At 45.7% G+C, this 23,709-nt stretch overlaps 1 protein-coding gene across 5 annotated transcripts in view; it reads left to right on the forward strand.

The window, feature by feature from the left end:
• SEMA4F (ssemaphorin 4F) overlaps window positions 1-23,709 on the forward strand; it is a 292,420-nt gene that overhangs the window by 211,319 nt on the left and 57,392 nt on the right. For all 5 annotated transcript variants that reach the window (XM_039539850.1, XM_039539849.1, XM_039539848.1 and 2 more), the window contains 5 exons: window positions 2,646-2,740; window positions 3,385-3,478; window positions 4,429-4,548; window positions 9,204-9,346; window positions 19,868-20,043. In XM_039539850.1, the coding sequence (XP_039395784.1) occupies window positions 2,646-2,740; window positions 3,385-3,478; window positions 4,429-4,548; window positions 9,204-9,346; window positions 19,868-20,043 (628 nt within the window). The remainder of the gene's footprint in view (window positions 1-2,645; window positions 2,741-3,384; window positions 3,479-4,428; window positions 4,549-9,203; window positions 9,347-19,867; window positions 20,044-23,709) is intronic.

Genomic DNA, 23,709 nt, shown 5'->3' on the forward strand with positions numbered 1-23,709 from the left:
ATATAGTGTACTTAGATTTTTCAGAAAGCCTTTGACCTCACCAAAGGCTCTTAAGCAAAGTAAGCTGTCATGGGATAAGAGGGAAGGTCCTCTCATGGAGCAGTAACTGATTAAAAGACAGGAAACAAAGGGTAGGAATAAATGGTCAGTTTTCAGAACGGAGAGAGGTAAATAGGGTGTCCCCCAGGGATCTGTACTGGGACGAGTGCTATTCAACATATTCATAAATGATCGGGGGAAAAGGGTGAACAGTGAGGTGACAAAATTTGCAGATGACACAAAACTACTCAAGATAGTTAAATCTAAAGCAGACTGCGAAGAGTTAAAAGGGAATCTCACAAAACTGGGTGACTGGGCAACAAAAATGGCAGATGAAATTCATTGTTGATAAATGCAAAGTAATGCACACTGGAAAACATAATCCCAACTATACATATAAAATGATGGGGTCTAAATTAGCTGTTACCACTCAAGAAAGATCTTGGAATCATTGTGGATAGTTCTCTGAAAACATCCACTCAATGTGCAACGGCAGTCAAAAAAGCGAACAGAATGTTGGGAATCATTAGGAAAGGGATAGATATAAGACAGAAAATATCATATTGCCTCTATATAAATCCACAGTACACCCACATATTGAATACTGTGTGTATATCTGGTCACCCCCATCTTGAAATTGGAAAAGGTTCAGAAAAGGGCAACAAAAATTATTAGGGAGTCTTCTGAATGAGGAGAGATTAATAAGACTGGGACTTTTCAGTTTGGAAAAGAGATGACTAAGGGGGGGGATATGATAGAGGTCTATGACTGGTGTGGCAAAAATAAATGTTATTTACTTCTTCTCACAACACAAGAACTAGGGGTCACCAAATGAAATTAATAGGCAGCAGGTTTAAAACAAACAAAAGGAAGTGTTTCTTCACACAATGTACAGTCAACTGTGGAACTCTTTGCCAGAGGATGTTGTGATGGTCAAGACTATAACAGGGTTCAAAAAAGAACCAGATAAGGTCATGGAGGATAGGCCCATCAATGGCTATTAGCCAATGTGGCAAGGATGCAAAACCATGCTCTGAAGTGTCCCTAGCCTCTGTTTGCCAGAAGCTAGGAATGGGCGACAAGGGATGGATCACTTGATGATTCCCTGTTCTGTTCATTCCCTTTGAAGCACCTGGCATTGGCCACTGTTGGAAGACAGGATACTGGACTAGAAGGACCATTGATCTGACCCAGTATGGCTGTTCTTATGTTAAAGGCTGTTGTAAAGAGGACAGTGATCAATTGTTCTCCATGTCCACTGAAGGTAGGACAAGAAGTAAACGGTTTAATCTGTAACAAGGGAGATTTCAGTTTGGTACAGGGGAACCCCATTTTCCAATCTACTTGGGACCAGGGCCAGATCAGATAATAAAAAATTTGGATAATCAGGCGAATGTGCGGGGTTTGTGCTGTCAAGCCCACGTGGAGGGGCTTGGTTCAGTTAATACAGAAAGATGGTTAAATGGGGTTCTACTGTATTAGGAAAAACTTTCTAACTATAAAGGTAGTTAAGCTCTGGAACAGGCTTCCAAAGGAGATGGATTCTCTGTAATTTGATGTCTTTAAACCATGATTTGAGGACTTCAGTAACTCAGAGGTGAAGGATCTATTACAGGAGTGGGAGGGTGGCATTCTGTGGCTTGTGATGTGCAGGAGGTCAGACTACATGATCATGATGGTTCCTTCTGATCTTTGAGTCTGAGTTGTGGAATCTCCATCACTGGAGGTTTCTAAGAATAGGTTGGCCAAACACCTGTCAGGGATGTTCTAGGCTTATTTGGTTCTGCCTTAGTGCAGGGGATAGAACTTCATGACTTCTCAAGGTCCCTTCCAGCCCTGCATTTCTATGATTTCGTGGTCTGTCCTTCATGGTGAAGATTCTCTTAGGTGCTTCTTCTGGCTCTGCTGGCTGAAAAGTCAGGCATACTCGTGGGTATGACACATTTACACAGTGTTCCCAGCATGTTGTCAGTTACTGTGGGGAATTGAATATTTATGTCACCTACTGACATGGCTGTGAGTGCCTTCCTTGCAATTACTACTTACGTGAGCAAGAGGGGTCCACTCCTCCAGGTGCCGTCTTCTTCTGGCGCCAGTGGGTGCTCGACATCCCCAGCCCTGCCCCAACTCCACCCCTTCTCAACCCCCTCCTGCCCCTATTCCACCCCCTTCCCCAAAGTCCCCACCCCAACTTCTCCCCCTCCCGCCTCCATTCCAACCCTGTCTCCTCCCTCTCCCTGCCCCATTCGACTCCTTCCCCAAATCCCTGCCCCAGCCCCGCCTCCTCCCCTAAGCGGGTCACGTTCCTGCTCCTCCCGCCTCCCTCACAGCGCTTACTACAGTTGTTTGACGGTGGCAAGTGCTGGAAGGGAGGGAGGAGCGGAGATGCGATGTGCTGGGAGGTGAGGGCGGTGGGGTGGGGAGCTGCCGGTGGGTGCAGAGCACCCACTAATTTTCCCCCGTGGGTGCTCCAGCCCCGGAGCACCCACGGAGTCAGCACCTATGCGCTCCTCTCCTCTCCTCTAGCACTCAATCCTTGACATCAGTGCTGGTTGTGCTTTTCACGGTGCCTGTGTCATGACTGTTTTCTCTGTCCCTGCAGGCAGAGTGTCACAATTACATCCGCATTCTGGAGTTTGCTGATGAGAGCCACCTCTTCACCTGCGGGACCTTTGCTTTTGATCCACAGTGCGGCTTCATTGTAAGGGCCCAGTGCCTGTTGGGGGAGGAAATAAAAGGGGGTGTGTGAATGGGCGAGGAGAAGAGTCCAGTGCTGCCTGCTTGGGGAATGGGCAGAGGTCAAGAAAGATGAACCTAAAGCTAATGAGAGGCTTTTTTGTGGCTTCATCACCCTAGTTTGAGCCCTCAGAGACCGTAAGGAATTCACCCTCAGCCTCGTGGTGAACTATGGAAGTAGTATCCCCATTGTGCAGAAGGGGAAGTGAGTTGCCCAAGGTCATGCCAGAAGTCTGTCAGAACCAGGGGTTGAACCCTCCTGAGGCCCCAGGCAGTGTTTTAACCACAGAACATTCCCTCCATATATTAATTTCCAGTCCTGAGTGGGGTGGTAGTGAGGCAGGAACCCAGGGAAGGACTGGGGCCTCCAGTGAGTGGTTAACAGCCTTTTGTAACGAAGCACCACAGCAAAAAATAAATGTTCTCTTGGCTGTAATAACAAGTTAAACAAGGGAGGGGACAAGTCCTGGGGCTTCCACCATTGAGAGTTCACACAATCTAGCTTAACATCAGCCTGTCCCACCCCAGACAGCCCCCAGGGGGATGGTGTCTGTAAGCCCCTCCCCAAATCCAAATGGGGTGGCTGAACTTTCTCTGTTTTTATTGCAGAAAGTGGCCAATTTCAGCAGCGTGGAGCGGCAGGAAAGTGGCCGGGGAAAATGCCCCTTTGAGCCTACGCAACAGTCAGCAGCCGTAATGGTCGGTATGTTTGTTGTAGTGTCAGTGGCATTTTGGTTTGGTCTGGAACTCGGTGCAGGGAGCAAGACTGTGGCTCTGGAAGGAAGAAGCATGTTGGGGGCAGCAGCAGCAAGCGAACAAGTTTCCCTCACCATCCAGGTGTAAAGGGAGTTCAGTCCTTGGCTTCCTGTGCAGACACTGCTTGCAGGGCCAGTTAGTTACAGTTGCAATGTGGACACCTGTCTATTAGGAACTGGACAGAAGCACCAGCCCTTCGTTCCCCAGGTCACTACATGGGGGCAATGACTTCCTGGGATTACTATCTATCTCTCAACGGAACTCGTGGTGTAAAACCCCATAATCCATGTCCTGACCCGGAGCTGGAGAGGGATACAAATTACACTGTGCACATCACAGAGCGGCATCTGCTGGTGCCCACTCCGGGAGCTGGTGTGGGCTGCATGAGGTCTGCACCACCTTGAACCATTTAGTGTTTGAAAGTGAACGCTTTTTAAATACGCTGACCTGAGCATCCAGGGCTGAGGCTACCAAGGCCCAGGGTGCCCCCATGACCTAGAATCTCCCAAACCTGGTCCTCGGTGTCTTGCCTGTGCTTGACCCATGGGTACCCAGGCAGAGTGCAGTGACTGACTTGGTTAGGAAGATTCCCTTCCATCTCCAACTGGAGAAGGGTGCCACGTGACTGGGTTAGCACTGAGGCCACAGGTGGTTGCCACTAGCATTCTAAACCAGCTGCTGAACCTGAGGGGAAAATGGGGGAAAATCCAGCATCTCCTTGCCATCCAGATGCTATACCAAAGCCTGATTTGCCACATTTTCCTACTAGGTTCAGGCACAGCTCTGCGTTACAGCCTGGCCACGGTGTACTCCCTTCCCCTCCCCCATCTCTTTCCTTGCATTGCACATTGGTCCCTTGTGTCTTTCACACCTGTCACATCTTGGACCTTCCTCTAGATGGTGTCCTGTATGCTGCCACTGTCAGCAACTTCCTGGGGACACAGCCCATCATATCCAGAGCAACAGGAAACCTTGAGGAGCGCATCCGGACAGAGATCTCAGTGACCTGGCTGAACGGTGAGTGACCAACGGAAATCAGAATCATAGAATATCAGAGTTGGAAGGGACCTCAGGAGGTCATGTAGTCCAACCCTGATATTCTATGATTCTATGAACCCCCTGCTCAAAGCAGGACCAATTCCCAACTAAATCATCCCAGCCAGGGCTTTGTCAAGCCTGACCTTAAAAACCTCTAAGGAAGGAGATTCCACCACCTCCCTACGGAACCCATTCCAGTGTTTCACCACTCTCCTAGTGAAAAAGTTTTTCCTAATTTCCAACCTAAATCTCCCCCTCTGCAACTTGAGATCATTACTCCTTGTTCTGTCATCTGGTACCACTGAGAACAGTCTAGTTCTATCCTCTTTGGAACCCCCTTTCAGGTAGTTGAAAGCAGCTATCAAATCCCCCCTCATTCTTCTCTTCTGCAGACTAAATAACCCCAGTTTCCTCAGCATCTCCTTGTAAGTCATGTGCCCCAGCCATCTGACAATTTTTGTTGCCCTCCACTGGACTCTCTTCAATTTGTCCACATCCTTTCTGCAGTGGGGGGCCCAAAACTGGACACAGTACTCCAGATGAGACCTCACCAATGTCGAATAGAGAGGAATGATCACGTCCCTTGATCTGCTGGTAATGCCCCTAGTTATACAGCCCCAAATGCTGTTAGCCTTCTTGGCAACAAGGGCACACTGTTGACTCATATCCAGCTTCTCATCCACTGTAACCCCTAGGTCTTTTTCTGCAGAACTGCTGCCTAGCCATTTGGTCCCTAATCTGTAGCAGTGCATGGGATTCTTCCGTCCTAAGTGCAGGACTCTGCACTTGTCCTTGTTGAACCTCATCAGGTTTCTTTTGGCCCAATCCCCTAATTTGTCTAGGTCCCTCTGTGTCCTATCCCTACCCTCCAGCGTATCTACCACTCCTCCCAGTTTAGTGTCATCTGCAAACTTGCTGAGAGTGCAGTCCACGCCATCCTCCAGATCATTAACGAAGATATTGAACAAAACCGGTCCCAGGACCGACCCTTGGGGCACTCCGCTTGATACCGGCTGCCAACTAGACATGGAGCCATTGATCACTACCCATTGAGCCTGACCATCTAGCCAGCTTTCTATCTACCTTATAGTCCATTCATCCTGCCCATACTTCTTTAACTTGCTGGCAAGAATACTGTGGGAGACCATATCAAAAGCTTTGCTAAAGTCAAGGAATAACACATCCACTGCTTTCCCCTCATCCACAGAGCCAGTTATCTGGTCATAGAAGGCAATTAGGTTAGCCATGCATGACTTGTCTTTGGTGAATCCATGCTGACTGTTCCTGATCACTTTCCTCTCCTTTAAGTGCTTCAGAATTGATTCCTGGAGGACCTGCTGCATGAGTTTTCCAGGGACTGAGGTGAGGCTGACTGGCCTGTAGTTCTCTGGATCCTCCTCCTTCCCTTTTTTAAAGATGGGCACTACAGTAGCCTTTTTCCAGTCATCTGGGACCTCCCCGATCACCATGAGTTTTCAAAGATAATGGTCAATGGCTCTGCAATCACATCCGCCAACTCATTTAGCACCTTCAGATGCAAGGCATCCGGCCCCATGGATTTGTGCTTGTGCAGCTTTTCTAAGTAGTCCCGAACCACTTCTTTCTCCACAGAGGGCTGGTAACCTCCTCCCCATGCTGTGCTGCCCAGTGCAGTAGTCTGGGAGCTGACCTCGTTTGTGAAGACAGAGGCAAAAAAAGCAGAGAGTACATCAGCTTTTTCCACATCCTCTGTCACTAGGTTGCCTCCCTCATTCAGTAAGGGGCCCACACTTTCCTTGACTTTCTTCTTGTTGCTAACATACCTGAAGAAACCCTTCTTGTTACTCTTAACATCTCTTGCTAGCTGCAACTCCAAGTGTGACAAAATAAAAATAATTTTTTTTTGAAAAAAAAAAATAGTCACGTGACACACACAACATACAGGACAAACTTACAATTAAAAACAAATGGCCCAAAATTCTATTCATATTTATACAAAATAACTCAACCAAAAATAAAAAGTAAAAGGGTTAAACATTTGAATAAATGAATTATTACCTTATTTAAAACTTGTAGCATAAATTTGATAAAAATATATTAGTATTTGCCAAATGTATTGTATTAATTCGGTAACAAGGAATTTTGCATTACTTTATATTTAACATTATTTTAAAACTTTGCTATATGGAAATAAGAAAAGCCCATGTTACAAATATTAGTTAGTGGTTAGAATAAGAAGCAAAGAGTGCACTTCTGTTGCTTGGCAACCATATCTTCAAGAAAGTTAGGAATAATTCCAGCTGTTGCATTCCTGAAGGGTTAAAATAATTAATTTACCGTATTTAAAGTTTTTACCTTGTTTTCTTTTTGTTTCTTGTTTTGTTCTGTTTTCAATTGCTTTATTTTTTGGAGGTTTCTGTAAAAACTATAGCTTTTAATTTTTAAAACAAAAAGGGAGAGCCGAAGTGAGGAGAGGCGGAGGAGGGGAAGGGGGAGGTGAAGAGCAACCTAGGAAGGTAGCGAGACCTGAGCCAAGAAAGATTAACTCCATCAAGGGTAGTTATCGCAATAGGCAAAGCTTCTGCTACAGTTTTAGATTCAGTAAATTCTGGGGCTGTTGGCAGAGCTGGATACAGAGGAGTTTTAGGAGCTTCATATGGGGGTGGCAAAATTTTCTGAGAGGGACTTGAGCGGGGGGATAGTGATGGGCTCTACCTTTTCTGTCTTCTCCTCATTATCATCTTTAGGAGAGCCTGGGGCTGCCTGTTTAGCTGCAAACATTGTGCCCCCATGGAGGACAGAGCACAGATCAAGGGCCTTGCATATCATGCTAAACAGGACGGTGGAAACATCCTCAGAGTATCTGCCAGGGTTAATGGCACAGTATAGCCTTTTAGAGTTTTGCCCGAGCCAAGGGAACAGATCCATTCTATTTTTGGATTGGTCGAATTTTGGCTAGTAAAAAGGTGAAACTGCAAATGTTGGAACTGTTCAGTTTCATCATCTGCGTGGTCTGCAGCGTGCCACAGGCATGGCCCAACTCCCTTACATCCTGTTCGTGACGCCATGTGGATTGCCACGGACTCGCAGGGGCGAAAGAAAATGCAGGCCTGTTATTTACCAGGCTGCACGTGGCAACAGACTATATTGGTAAGGGATGCAAGGAGAGTGTGGGTCACGATGCAAACTGCAGACACACACACACACACACTAAACTTAATCAATTTAAAAGTTTTATTGGGGATAATTACAAGGGGTAAGGGAGCAGTGTATGATTAGCTAATAGAGTTAATGAAACTTAAAACACACAATGACTAAAATATCTACTAACAATATTTATAAACAAAGATGCAGCATTTAGTAATAACTGATACTTACAAATACAAACCAACGCATAACGACCGGCAAACGTAGAAGCTCTGTTTGAAACACGTGAGCTGAGAGAGAGGCTTCGAGGTGATCAGGCTCAATTACAGGCATACACAGGATACACAGGTATACACAGGATACACGGGTATACACAGGATTCGTTTTTCTTTCTCCTCTCCCTGCCTGCCTGCACATGGCAGGCAGGCCATAAAGTACCCACAATAACATCATAGAAGTGTCATAGGGGACGGGGCCCAAAACCTGTTTGTGTTTGTTTCTGATTGGCACAAGCGAAGTTAACACCATGTAGGGGAGCAGGTGCCTTAAAGTCTGGCTTCGCCCCCAAAAGGTGAGGAAATGCATATTGTCTTAGAATGTGTTTAACACTGAATGACAAACGAAGAGGCCAGGGCAATACTGGTATGGCAAGTTCTACAGGATGCAGACAGGAACTCATCTCAACAAGTACATCAGCTTTTTCCACATCCTCTGTCACTAGGTTGCCTCCCTCATTCAGTAAGGGGCCCACACTTTCCTTGACTTTCTTCTTGTTGCTAACATACCTGAATAAACTCTTCTTGTTACTTTTAACATCGCTCGCTAGCTGCAACTCCAAGTGTGATTTGGCCTTCCTGATTTCACTCCTGCATGCCTGAGCAATATTTTAATACTCCTCCCTGGTCATTTGTCCAAGCTTCCACTTCTTGTAAGCTTCTTTTTTGTGTTTAAGATCAGCAAGGATTTCACTGTTAAGCCAAGCTGGTCGCCTGCCATATTTACAATTCTTTCTACACATCAGAATGGTTTGTTTCTGGAACCTCAATAAGGCTTCTTTAGAATGCAGCCAGCTCTCCTGGATTCCTTTCCACCTTGCATTATTCTCCCAGGGGATCCTGCCTATCAGTTCCCTGAGGGAGTCAGTCTGCTTTTCTGAAGTCCAGGGTCTAAGATGGTGCACTTGCTAAGTGTCTAAGGGATCTGGGGACAGAGAAAGAGAAGGGGGGAGATGGATGTTTTTGAGGACGACCAGGGTGGGAGTCTTAGAGACCATCAATGGCTGATGATATACAGAGAAGATGCCAAGTGAATCCTGCCTCCTCTTGGCCCCTGAGAGTGTCCAGGACAGATAGGGATGATATCAATATACTGGCCCTTTGCCCAGGAACAGTGGTAGTCACCTGTGGGGGAGAGAGGGGGGAGGGATGGAGGGAGGATCTGCCTTATTCAGCATTTGAACCTCCAATAGTTCATTTCCTGTTGTGATTGTCTCTCACCTGTATCCATAGACCCAGTCTTTGTGGGCTCCACTTTCCTGAGAGGGGGCGAGAGTGGAGAGGACGACAAAATCTATTTCTTCTTCACGGAGACAGCTAGAGAGTATGACTTCTATGAACAAGTGAAGGTCCCACGCGTGGCCAGAGTCTGCAAGGTACAATCCCCAGGGCTCCACAATCCAGAAGGGAGGGGATGACCTCACAGGCACCTGGCAGCTCCTGTGCAAGGTGAAAGCTGCCTGCCAGTCCAAGGGCGTCTGGGATAGCTCAGTGGTTTGAGCATTGGTCTGCTAAACCCAGGGTTGTGAGTTCAATCCTTGAAGAGGCCACTTAGGGATCTGGGACAAAAATTGGTCCTGCTAGTGAAGGCAGGGGGCTGGACTCAATGACCTTTCAAGGTCCCTTCCAGTTCTAGGAGATAGGTACACTCTCAGGAGGTGGTAAAAAGTAATTGCCCTTATCTGGCCAGGACACCAGTGTGACGGACTGGATCACAGAAACCCCTTAGGAGCTGCCAACTGATGTGCTGAGACTACCCCTGAGCCTGTTTCCCCTGGCAGCTTAGGACTTCATTGCCCTGCCTGGTTTGAGCCAGACATGCTAGCCTGCTGCAAACCCAGACCCAGGTCTGAACCTCATCCCCTAACAGCTGTAAGCTTAACTAAAAACAGCTTAAGAAATGTTCCTGTCTCCAACACTCAGATGCCCGCTCCCAATGGGGTCCAAACTCCAAATAAATCCATTTTACCCTGTATAAAGCTTATGCAGGGTAAACTCATAAATTGTTCTCCCTCTATAGCACTGACAGAGAGATATGCACAGCTGTTTACCCCTCCTCCCCCCCGCCCCCGGGCATTAATGAATACTCTGGGTTAATTAATAAGCAAAAAGTGATTTTATTAAATACAAAAAGTAGGATTCAAGTGGTTCCAAGTAATGACAGAGAGAACAAAGTAAATTACCAGACAAGATAAAATAAAACATGCAAGTCTATGCCTAATACACTAAGAAAGTGATTAAAGATGAAATCTCACCCTCAGAGATGTTCCAGTAAGCTTCCTTTACAGACTAGCCTCCTTCTAGTCTGGGTCCAGCAATCACTCCCACCCCTGTGGTTACTGTCCTTTGTTCCAGTCTCTTTTAGGTAACCTTTGGGTGTGGAGAGGCTATCTCTTGAGCCAGATGAAGACAAAATGGAGGGGTTTTCAGGGGCTTAAAAGACTTTCTCTTGTGGGTGGTCCCCCTCCTCCAGAATTCAGCTCCAAGATGGAGTTTTGGAGTCACATGAGCAAGTCCCATGTCCATGCATGACTGAGTTCCTTACCAGCCAAGCCACATTCCTGGGAAAGCTCAGATGTGGATTGTCGTCTCCAAGTTCATTGTTGGATTAAGTGTTTCTTGATTGGGCACTTACTGAGAATAGTCTTTTCTCAGGAACCCGATCAACTGCTTCACTGAGGCTACTTAAAATTAAACAAGTACATAGCCAATATTAATAACTTTTAATACAAAATGATACATGCATGCAAATAGGATGAATATATTTAGTAGATTATAACCTTTACAGAGATATGTTACATGGCATATGTAGCATAAAACGTATTCCAGTTATGTCATATATACATTCATAAGCATAAGCATATTCCCATAAAGCATTATGAGGTGCACCGTCACAACCAGAACTGGAAACCTGGTTTTGCCAGAAGAATCTATGGGATATGCAGTGATGGTACATGGCCAGGCCCTCACTTGTGCTCACTGTCAGGAGCACAATATGTCCTGCCACCACTTGGGGGCAGGGATGTCAATGTGGACTTGGATCCCCTCTGCTCTCTTTGCCAAAGAACATCTTCCATCCCTGATCAGATTCTGTCACTAAACTGAGCTTTACTATATCTCCAGATTCTGTTCACTTCTCTCCATCCACGCAGCCAAACTCTGGCCCTGGCCTTGGCCATCCACACCTCCACCATAGCAAATTCCTCTTCTCTGGCCTCTCTGACACACACCTACCTCTAGTCTCTGTCCAAACCTCCACTGCAAAAATAACCTATCTCACTGCCCCCACAGAGTGTGTTCAGCTCCTGGCAAACCTTGTGGGCTCCTTTTGAACTCCTGGTTCTCTCTTCTGCCTCTCAGCCTCATAATAAGAACATAAGAAAGGCCGTACCGGGTCAGACCAAAGGTCCATCTAGCCCAGTATCTGTCTATCGACAGTGGCCAATGCCAGGTGCCCCAGAGGGAGTGAACCTAACAGGCAATGATCAAGTGATCTCTCTCCTGCCATCCATCTCCATCCTCTGACGAACAGAGGCTAGGGACACCATTCTTACCCATCCTGGCTAATAGCCATTTATGGACTTAACCACCATGAATTTATCCAGTCCCCTTTTAAACATTGTTATAGTCCTAGCCTTCACAACCTCCTCAGGTAAGGAGTTCCACAAGTTGACTATGCGCTGCGTGAAGAAGAACTTCCTTTTATTTGTTTTAAACCTGCTTCCTATTAATTTCATTTGGTGACCCCTAGTTCTTGTATTATGGGAATAAGTAAATAACTTTTCCTTATCCACTTTCTCAACATCACTCATGATTTTATATACCTCTATCATATCCCCCCTTAGTCTTCTCTTTTCCAAGCTGAAGAGTCCTAGCCTCTTTAATCTTTCCTCGTATAGGACCCTCTCCAAACCCCTAATCATTTTAGTTGCCCTTTTCTGAACCTTTTCTAGTGCTAGAATATCTTTTTTGAGGTGAGGCGACCACATCTGTACACAGTATTCGAGATGTGGGCGTACCATGGATTTATATAAGGGCAATAATATATTCTCAGTCTTATTTTCTATCCCCTTTTTAATGATTCCTAACATCCTGTTTGCTTTTTTGACCGCCTCTGCACACTGCGTGGACATCTTCAGAGAACTATCCACGATGACTCCAAGATCTTTTTCCTGACTCGTTGTAGCTAAATTAGCCCCCATCATGTTGTATGTATAGTTGGGGTTATTTTTTCCAACGTGCATTACTTTACATTTATCCACATTAAATTTCATTTGCCATTTTGTTGCCCAATCACTTAGTTTTGTGAGATCTTTTTGAAGTTCTTCACAATCTGCTTTGGTCTTAACTATCTTGAGTAGTTTAGTATCATCTGCAAACTTAGCCACCTCACTGTTTACCCCTTTCTCCAGATCATTTATGAATAAATTGAATAGGATTGGTCCGAGGACTGACCCTTGGGGAACACCACTAGTTACCCCTCTCCATTCTGAGAATTTACCATTAATTCCTACCCTTTGTTCCCTGTCCTTTAACCAGTTCTCAATCCATGAAAGGACCTTCCCTTTTATCCCGTGACAGCTTAATTTACGTAACAGCCTTTGGTGAGGGACCTTGTCAAAGGCTTTCTGGAAATCTAAGTACACTATGTCCACTGGATCCCTTTGTCCACATGTTTGTTGATCCCTTCAAAGAACTCTAATAGATTAGTAAGACACGATTTCCCTTTACAGAAACCATGTTGACTATTGCTCAAGAGTTTGTTTTTCTATGTGTCTGACAATTTTATTCTTTACTATTGTTTCAACTAATTTGCCTGGTACTGACGTTAGACTTACTGGTCTGTAATTGCCGGGATCACCCCTAGAGCCCTTTTTAAATAGTGGCGTTACATTAGCTACGGTAACTTTCAGTCATTGGGTACCGAAGCCGATTTAAAGGACAGGTTACAAACCTTAGTTAATAGTTCCGCAACTTCACATTTGAGTTCTTTCAGAACTCTTGGGTGAATGCCATCTGGTCCCGGTGACTTGTTAATGTTGAGTTTATCAATTAATTCCAAAACCTCCTTTAGTGACATTTCAGTCTGTGACAGTTCCTCAGATTTGTCACCTACAAAAGCCAGCTCAGGTTTGGGAATCTCCCTAACATCCTCAGCCGTGAAGACTGAAGCAAAGAATCCATTTAGTTTCTCCGCAATGACTGTATTGTCTTTAAGCGCTCCTTTTGTATTTCGATCGTCAAGGGGCCCCACTGGTTGTTTAGCAGGCTTCCTGCTTCTGATGTACTTAAAAAACATTTTGTTATTACCTTTGGAGTTTTTGGCTAGCCGTTCTTCAAACTCCTCTGTGGCTTTTCTTATTACACTCTTGCACTTAAGTTGGCAGTGTTTGTGCTCCTTTCTATTTGCCTCACTAGGATTTGACTTCCACTTTTTAAAGGAAGTCTTTTTATCTCTCACTGCTTCTTTTACATGGTTGTTAAGCCACGGTGGCTCTTTTTTAGTTCTTTTACTGTGTTTCTTAATTTGGGGTATACATTGAAGTTGGGCCTCTATTATGGTGTCTTTAAAAAGGGCCCATGCAACTTGCAGGGATTTCACTTTAGTCACTGTACCTTTTAACTTTTGTCTAACTAATCCCCTCATTTTTGTATAGTTCCCCCTTTTGAAATTAAATGCCACAGTGTTGGGCTGTTGAGGTGTTCTTCCCACCACAGGGATGTTGAATGCTATTGTATTATGGTCACTATTTCCAAGCGGTCCTGCTATAGTTACCTCTTGGACCAGCTCCTGCGCGCCACTCAGGATTAAATCTAGAGTTGCCTCTCCCGTTGTGGGTTCCCGTACCAGCTGCTCCATGAAGCAGTCATTTAAAGTATCGAGAAATTTTATCTCTGCATTTCGTCCTGAAGTGAAATGTTCCCAATCAATATTGAAATCCCCCACTATTATTGAGTTCTTAATTTTGATAGCCTCTCTAATTTCCCTTAGCATTTCATTTCTCATCTTCTCTTACTTCTCCATGATCTCTGTCCTCAGCTCATGCTGCTTGCCTGGACATTCCTGCCTGTACCTCCTCTGCACTGCCTCCCATGCAGTCTTCTCCTCTCCATCATATGGGCCGTCATCCATATCCTGCTTGTCTGTGTCTCCCACAAGCATCTCTGTGCTTTCCTCCATGGCTCCTCTTCCCTCCACGAGCTAGTCCATAAAGACTGTCTTGTCCTCCTCCATGACCCTTTCCTAGCCCCACGTCTGCTGTGACATCAATAGTAAATAGCCAGCTTGAAGGGCTAGGCAGGGTCTTCCAATGTCATTAAAGTTGATTGCTTGTTGAATACCTTTTAAAAACTAATCTGTAATGGTGTCTTTCTGCTGTGTTACCCCAGTATGCCCTCCCCCACTTCCTTAGCTTATTATGTCCACCTGTTCCTGCTTGTCTTAGGTTGTGAACTCTTTGGGACAGTGCCTCTCTCATTGTGTCTATGCAGCACCCAGCACAACGTGGCTCTGACGTGTGATTCAGCTCTTATTTATTATCATTATTTATATTATCATAGTGCCTAGGAGCCCCAGTCATGGACCAAGAGCCCATTGTGCTAGGTGCAAAATACAGACCCAAAAGGCTGTCACTGCCTCAAAGAGCTTACAATGTAAGTATAAGACGAGATGACAGATGGATACAGATGGAGTACAAGGAAACAATGAGACAGTATTGGTCATCACAAAAGACAGTGGTATCAGTGAACCAGCAGCCTAAACCTTGTCAAATTTTTGTAGGCTTCACAGCAATTTTAAGATGGTATTTGAAGGAGAACAGTGAGTTAGGTTTGCAGATGTTTGTGCAGGGCCACCCAGAGGATTCAGGGGGCTGGGGCAAAGCGGGGGAGCTGCAGCGCTTGTACTCACCTAGCGGCAGTCCGGGTCTTCGGTGGCATTTTGGCAGCGGGGGGCCCTTCAGTTGCTCCCAGGGCCACCCAGAGGGGGGGGCAAGAGGGGCAATTTGCCCCAGGCCCCGAGCCCCACAGGGGCCCCCACGAGAGTTTTTTGGGGCCCCTGGAGCGGGGTCCCTCACTCGCTCCGGGGGGGCCGGAAAACTCTTGCGGGGCCCGGCGCAGGAGCTTCTTCGCTCCCGGTCTTCGCCGGCGGGGGGTCCTTCCGCTCCGGGGCGGAAGGACCCCCCGCTGGCGAATTACCGCCGAAGATGGAGCGGGACCCCCCGCCAAAGTTCAGCTCGGTCTTCGGCGGTAATTCGGCGGTGGGGGGCCCTTCCGTTCCGGGACCCACCGCTGAAGTGCCCCAAAGACCCGCGGCGGGGCCCCCCCCCGCCGCCGAATTACCGCCGAAGACCGGGCTGCACTTCAGCAGCGGGTCCCGCTTCGGCGGTAATTCGGCGGCGGGGGGGGGCCCCCGCCACGGGTCTTCGGGGCACTTCGGCGGCGGGTCCCGGAACGGAAGGGACCCCCGCCGCCGAAGACCCCGGGCCCCCGGAATCCTCTGGGCGGCCCTGGTTGCTCCACATCTTCGGCAGCACTGAAGGTCCCCCCCACCGCTGAAATGCGACTGAAGACCCGGAGCGACTGAAAGGGCCCCTGCCACCGAAGACCCAGACTGCCTCTGGGCCACGGCTCACGGGGCCCCTGCGGGACCCAGGGTCTGGGGCAAATTGCCCCACTTTCCCCCCTGCCCCTCCCCAGGCAGCCCTGTGTTTGTGAGGAGCACCTTCCACGCTCAAGAGGCAGCATGGGAAAAAGCACGGAAGGTGCTTGTTTGAAAATTTACAAGTGAGTGGTGCAGGATGGCATCATGGGCTGATTGGAGGCCGGAGTCAACCTGTCAGTACTAAAGGCTCTATAGGCTCTACAATAATATACAACTAGAGAACACAGGTTGCCATACTGACTACTGATCACATCCATGTTTAATAAAAATGCTTCATTTGTTATCTGCATCTATTGCAAACCTTCCAGTGTGCCCCTGCAGAATCGAAGTCCAGCTTGCTGTGCAGTGCTGGGTGGGGCTTTACCTTCATTATCATTGTAAATGCCATGATCAGGGAGTCTGCCAGTCTGTGTATTGCAAAGCTCAGTGCTCATCTGTTAGAGGGACAAGGTGAGTGAGGTAATATGTTTTTTTGGACCAGCTTCTGTTGGTGAGAGAGACAAGCTTTTAGTCACACCGAGCTCAGCTTCAGGTCTGGGAAAGGTACTTACCGCATCACAGCTAAATGCAAGGTGCAACAGATTGTTTAGTATAAGTTAGCATGTATTATAAGGGACCATTCAAGGTAGAGTGGTCTGTTGACACAAAATGGGGGGGAGTGGGGTGGGGGGGAGTGGGGATTAGTGAGTTACAGATTATTGTAATAACCCATAAATCCAGTGTCTCTGTCCAGTACATGATTTTTAGTGTCTAGCAAAATAGTGAATTTAAGCTGCCAGGCTTGTCTTTTGAAAGTGTTGTGCGGGTTTGCTTTGAAGATGAGGACTAAGAGGTCAGATACAGAGTGATCACTTTGTGAAAAGTTTTCATCCACCGGTGACAGGGTGTTATCCTGGGACCGACACAGCTACAGCTACACATGCTCATCTATTGTCTAACATGCTATGTTAGCTGTAACACAGACCATGCCCAGTTTGGGTAGCTTGTGAAATCTGACAAGCTTGCAATCAAGATCATTCATCAGTAATTTAATACCACCTCTGGTGGTTATGTATTCTGCCAATTGAAGCTTTCTTTCTGTTATCTTGGCCTGTTGAGAGTGGTTTACAATAGGAACAGCCATACTGGGTCAGACTAATGGTCCATCTAGCCTTCTTGTCTTCCAACAGTGGCCAGAGCCAGGAGCTTCAGAGCGAATGAGCAGAGTAGTGCTATTGAGTGATCCATCCCGTCATCCACTCCCACTATCTGGCAGGCAGAGACTAGTGACACCCAGAGCACGAGGTTGCATCCCTGACCATCTGGGCTAATAGCCATTGCTGGACCTGTTTCTTATTCTTTTTTCATGAACTTCTCATTCTTTTTTCAACCCTGTTATAATTTTGGCCTTCACAACATCCCCTGGGAAAGTGTTCCACAGGTTGACCGTGCATTGTGTAAAGAAGTATTTCCTTTTGTTTTGTTTTGAACCTGCTGCCTATTGATTTAATTGGGTGACCCCTGGTTCTTGTATTATGAGGAGGAGTAAATAACACTTCTGTATTCACTTTTTCCATACCATTCTCTAGCATAGCCCCCCCTGCCCTCCCCAGCCATCTCTTTTCTAAACTCAGCAGTTCCAGTCTTTTTAATCTCTCCTCATACAGCAGCTGTTCCATACCCTTAATCAGTTTTGCTGCCCTTCTCTGCACTTTTTCCAGTTCAAACATATCTTTTTTGAGGTAGGATGACCAGAACTGCATGGTCATTCAAGGTGTGGGCATATTATGGATTTATATAGTGGCATTATGTGTTCTAATTTAGGAACCATTAGAAAAGGTAATAACCTTGTTAGCTTTTTTGACTGCCACTGCACATTGAGCAGATGTTTTCAGAGAACTATCCACAATGACTCCAAGAGCTTTCTTGAGTGGTAACAGCTAATTTAGACCCCCTCATTGTGTATGTGTAGCAGGGATTATGTCTTCCAGTGTGAATTACTTCACATTTATCAACATGGAATTTCATCTGCCATTGTGTTGCCTAGTCACCGAGCTTTGTGAGATCCCTTTGTAACTCTTTCCAGTCTGCTTTGGACTTAACTATCTTGAGTAATTTTGTATCATCTGCAGATTTTGCCACCTCGCTGTTCACTCCTTTTTCAGGTCATTTATGAATGTGTTGAACGGCACATGACTGCATACTTTGCATAAGAGCCTTTGGTGTTGGAACTTGTCAGAGTTTTTCTGAAGGTCCAAATGTACTGTGTTAATTGGATCAACCTGTATGTGTGCTTGTTGATACTCAAAGAATTGTAGTAGATTGGTGAGGAATGATTTCCCTTTACAAAAGGCTGAGTTGACTTTTCTCCAACATATCATGTTCGTCTGTGAGCCTGATAATTCTGTTCTTTGCTATAGTTTTAATCAATCTGCCTAGTACTGAAGTTAGGCTTACCAGCCTGTAATTGCCATGATCGCCTCTGAAGCCTTTTTAAAAAATCGGCATTACATTAGCTATTCTCCAGTCATCTGGTACAGAAGCTGATTTAAGCAATAGGTTATTAGTTCTGCAATTTCTTGTATGAATTCCTGATCAGTTTGTTCCATTCATAAATGTCTCAGTCTGGGACAGTTTTTCAGATTTGTCACCTAACAAAAATAGCCTGGCTGTGGGAATCTCCTTCACATCGTCTTCAGTGAAGACCGATGTAAATAATTCATTTAGTTTCTCCGCAATGGCCTTCTCTTCCTTGAGCCTACTTTAGCACCTCAATCAGCCAGTGGCCCCACTGCCAATTAGTCTGGCAGGCTTCCTGCTTCTGATGTACTTAAATTTTTTTGCTGTCAGTAGGATGATCAGATAAATTGGGTTGGGGGTGGGAGGTAATAGGCTCCTGTATAAGACAAAGCTCCATATCGGGACTATCTCTATAAAATTGGGATATATGGTCACCCTAGCCGTCAGTTTTTGTGTCTTTTTGCTAGTTGCTCTTCAAATTCTTTTCTTGGCATGCCTAATTTTCCTTTGACACTTGACTTGCCAGAATTTATGCTCCTTTCAAGGATTCCTTTTTGTCTCTAACCACCTCTTCAACTCTGTTGTTTAGCCATGGTGGCATTTTTTTGACCTGCATGATGTTTTTTTATTGCATTTTCTATTTTGGCTATACATTTAATTGAGCCTCTATTATGGTATGTTTAAAAAGTTCCATGAAGCTTGGAGGCATTTTATTCTTGCGACTATTCCTTTTAATTTCTGTTTAACAAACCTCATTTTGTGGTGTTCCCCTTTTTGAAGTTAAATGCTACTGTGGTGGCATTCTTCGGTATTTTCCCCCCAAAAGGATTTAAATATAATTACATTATGGTTGCTATTACCCAGCATTTCAGCTATATTTACCTCTTAAACCAGATCCTGTGCTCCACTTAGGACTAAATGAAGAATTGCCTCCCTCCTTATAAGTTCCAGGACTAGCTGCTCCAAGAAGCAGTCATTAATGATGTCTAGAAACTTTATCTCTGCATCTTGTCCTGAGGTGACATGTACCCAATCACTATGGGGATAGTTGAAATCCTCCATTACCATTGGGTTTTCTGGTTTTGGAGCTTCTCTACTCTCCCAGAACATTTCACAATCACCATCACCATCCTGGTTATGTTGTTGGTGGTATATTCCTACTGCTAAACTCTTATTATTCAACCAGAGAATTTATATCCATACATTCTATGGTACAGTTTGGTTTATTTAAGATTTTCACTCCTTCTTTCACTCTGCTTTCTTTCACGTATAGTGCCATTTCCCTACTCTGCCATTCCAATATATTTTGTAGATTCCAAGGCCAGAAGAGACCATTGTGATCATCTAGTCTGATCTCCTGTATAACACAGATCATAGAACTTTCCCAAAATAATCCCCAGAACAGATCTTTTAGAAAAACAATCAATCTTGATTTAAAATTTGTCAGTGATGGAGAATCCATCACGTCCCTCATGGTTAAAAATTTATGCTTTATTTGCAGTCTGACTTTATGTACATATCCTGCCCTAATCTTGGGGCTGCCTTCTTCTGTGTTGACACCGGAATGGACCTGTTGGTCATAGAACCCCCAAGTGAAAGCACAGTGCTAATGCTTGAACAGAAGAATACCCAAGATGCTTGGATGAGTTAAGATAAGCTCTTGCTAGAAGCTGTGAGCAACAGATGAATCCTCTTTTTCCTGCGGGTAAATGTCTCCTTTTTGCTCTCTCTCTAGGGGGACTTGGGAGGCCTGAAGACCCTGCAGAAGCGGTGGACAACTTTCCTAAAGACCCAGCTGGTTTGCTTGGATCCAGAGAGTGGAATCAACTTCAATCTACTGAAGGATGTATTTACCTTGCACTCTGTAAACGGGACTTCGGCAGTGTTCTATGGTATCTTCTCAGCCCAGAGGTGGGTGCCTTTCCTGGCTCTGGCAGGTGCTCATTGAATGGAAAGTGGACTTGGTATGCAAAGGAGAGTGATCCTCAGTCTCATGATATGGCTGTGCTCTGCACACCAAGTCTGAGTCCCTGTGGACATCTCTGCCAGCAGAGCCAAGTGTATATTGTCTCAAGCAATGCAATGCTCCATGCAAGGATAGAATAAGGAGGAAAAATCCTCACAACTTCTCACTTCCTTACAGGTGCTAAAGCAGCAGGTGGGAGCATCCTGGTCCTTTAGTTCATTGACTTCTTTTATTCTCTTCACTCCTAGTTATGACTGTTCATCTTGTGTGTTGCCCAGATCATTTTTAATCTGGAAACACTGTGTTTTGGGGAACTTCGGTTTCTCTCTGAGTGACTGTCCACACAGATTCCAGTCTTGACACACACGCGGCCCATGTGTGCAATAGCAGTGTCCATTGCGGCCAGGCCTGCACCCTGATGTCCTTGCATTTCCCCCCAGTAAATGAAGGCATATAAGGTTGAGCGGGATCAGCCACTGCTCAGTTCCTTAAAGCCCATGGCTGTGAGACAGAATCCCTGCAGTGTCCATTCCCCTGCTTTGTGCGACTTAACTATTACCTTACTAATGTCTATAATTAGTATTGGAGTAGGTAGAGTTAGTTTAGTTAGGTTTCCTCTCCTTGTAGGCTTCATAAAAACAACCCCGCCCCTTTACCAAAATCCAAAAATTTTCATCGGTTTCCTTTTTTCCTAGGGCCCCCCGCCCATCATCTCTCCACAATACAAGAGGTTATTCTAATATCATAGAATCATAAAAATGTAGGGCTGGAAGGCACCTTGCAAAGTCATCTAGTTCAGCCCCTTACTAGGGGCCAGACCAACTGTGCCTAGATCATCCCTGGCAGGTGTTTATTTAACTTGTTCTTAAAAACTTCCAGTGGTGCGGATTCCAAGCCCTCCCTTGGCAGCCTGTTCCAGAGCTTAACTCCCTTAGAGTTAGAAAGCTTTTCCCAAAATCAAACCTAAATCTCCCTTGGTGCAGATTACTTTTTGTCCCACCTTCAATGGATTTGGAGAACAATTTATAACAGCCCTTAACATATGTGACACAGTACTCCAAGACCCCACCAGTGCCAAGCAGAGCAGGATGTGTCTGACATATGACACTCCTGTCAGTACACCCCAGAATATTAGTCTTTTTCTCAGCTGCATCACATTGTTGGCTCAGATTCAATTTATGATCCGCTATAACCCCCAGATCCTTTTCTGCAGTACTACTGCCTACCTTGTTTTGTAGCTGTGCATTTATATGTATTTGTGTATTTAATTTTTCCTTCTTAAGTGTAGTACTTTGCACTGGCAACCCCTCCCAGCTTGGTGTCATCCACAAATTGTATGAGCATAGTCTCCACTCCATTATTGATGTAATTGATTAAAATATTCAGTAGTACCAGATCCCTGTGGGAACCCACTAGATATGTCCTCCCAGTTTGACAGTAAACCATTGATAACTATTCTTTGAGTTTGGTCTTTCAAACTCCTCGCTTAACGTTGTAGTTATGTTCCTGAAAAATGCAACTTTAAGCGAAATGATGTTAAGCGAATCCAATTTTCCCATAAGAATTAATGTAAATGCGGCCGGGGAGTGGGGCGGGGGGGATTTAGATACCAGGGAAATGTTTTTCACAAGACAAAAGACTATATTATATATATTTATACACAGTATAAGTTTTAAACAATTTAATACTGTACACAGCAATGATGATTGTGAAGCTTGGTTGAGGTGGAGTCAGAAGGTGGAAGAGGGTAGGATATTTCCCAGGGAATGCCATACTGCTAAATGATGAACTAGCACTCGGCTGAGCCCTCAAGGGTTAACACGTTGTTAATGTAGCCTCACACTCTACAAGGCAGCATGAATGGAGGGAGGGGAGACAGCATGGTAGACAGAGACACACACCGTGTGAGAGAGAGAGAGGGAGATGCACATTGCCCCTTTAAGTACACTGACCCCAGTCTAAGTACACTGCCTTTTAAGTAGATCAGCAAGTTGAGACAGCAGCTGCTGCGAGCAAGCTCCCTTCATCCTGACCCCTGTTGTGTTCCTCCCCCCACCCCGCTCTATGGAGATGGGGTAAATGTGGGGCAGGAGCAGGGGGGAGGGAGACACCCTGACATCAGCCCCCTTCTTCCCCTTCCCCCCTCCTCCCCACACAGCAAGCAGGAGGCTACTGGGAGCAGCTCCAAGGCACAGGGCAGGAGCAGGACAGGGCAGTGGGGGGGGGGGGGACAGCTGAACTGACGGCAATTGGTAGCCTGTTGGGCAGCTGCCACACAGGGAACTTAGGGGAGCTGATGGGGAGCTGCCGGTCCACCCTGGTTCCAAGCCCCTACCAGCTAGCTCCAATGGGCTGCTCTTTCTGCAAGAAGTGGACAAAGCAGGTGGCTGCCAAACAATGTTATACAGGAGCATTGTGCAACTTTAAACGAGCATGTTCTCTAATTGATCGGCAATGTAACAACAAAACAACGTTATTTAAGTAAGGAGTTACTGTAGTAATTTCTTCTACAACACGTTTCCCTAGTTAGCTTATGAGAATGTCATGTGGGACTGTGTCAAAAGGTTTACTAAAATCAAGATATATCACATCTATAGTTTCCCCCCATCCACTAGAGCAGGGGTTGTCAAACTGGAGATCAGGATTCCTCAGGGGGTCACAAGGTTATTACATGGGGGGTTGCAGGCTGTCAGCCTCCACCTCAAACCCCGCATTGCCTCCAGCATTTATAATGGTGTTAAATATATTAAAAAGTGTTTTTAATTGATAAGGGGATCACACTCAGAGGCTTGGTATATGAAAGGGATCACCAGTACAAAACTTTGAGAACCACTGCACTAGGGCACTAATGCTGTTAAAGGAAGTTACGTGACAAATTACTTGACATATTCATGTTAGCTATATCCTCTGGGTGCTTAAAAATTGATTGTTTAATAATTAGTTCTAATATCAACAGTGTGCCCTTGTTGCTAAGAAGTCCAGCGGAGGGCAACAAAAATGATTAAGAGGCTGGAGCACATGACTTATGAAGCAGCAGAGAATCCTGTGGCACCTTATAGACTAATAGATGTTTTGTAGCATGAGCTTTCGTGGGTGAATACCCACTTCTTTGGATGCAAATGGTGGAAGAAGTGCACTTGCACTTGCATCCGAAGAAGTGGGTATTCACCCACGAAAGCTCATGCTGCAAAACATCTATTAGTCTATAAGGTGCCACAGGATTCTTTGCTGCTTCTACAGACCAGACTAACACGGCTACCCCTCTGATACATGACTTATGAAGAGATGCTGAGGGAATTGGGTTTGTTTAGTCTGCAGAAGAGAGGAATGAGGGGGGATTTGATAGCTGCTTTCAACTAGAATCATAGAATATCAGGGATGGAAGGGACCTCAGGAGGTCATCTAGTCGAACCCCCTGCTCAAAGCAGGACCAATTCCCAACTAAATCATCCCAGCCAGGGCTTTGTCAAGCCTGACCTTAAAAACCTCTAAGGAAGGAGATTCCACCACCTTCCAAGGTAACCCATTCCAGTGTTTCACCATTCTCTGAGTGAAAAAGTTTTTCCTAATATCCAACCTAAACCTCCCCCACTGCAACTTGAGACCATTAC

Source organism: Mauremys reevesii, linkage group 5, assembly GCF_016161935.1.
Source record: "Mauremys reevesii isolate NIE-2019 linkage group 5, ASM1616193v1, whole genome shotgun sequence".
Lineage (NCBI taxonomy): Eukaryota > Metazoa > Chordata > Testudines > Geoemydidae > Mauremys > Mauremys reevesii.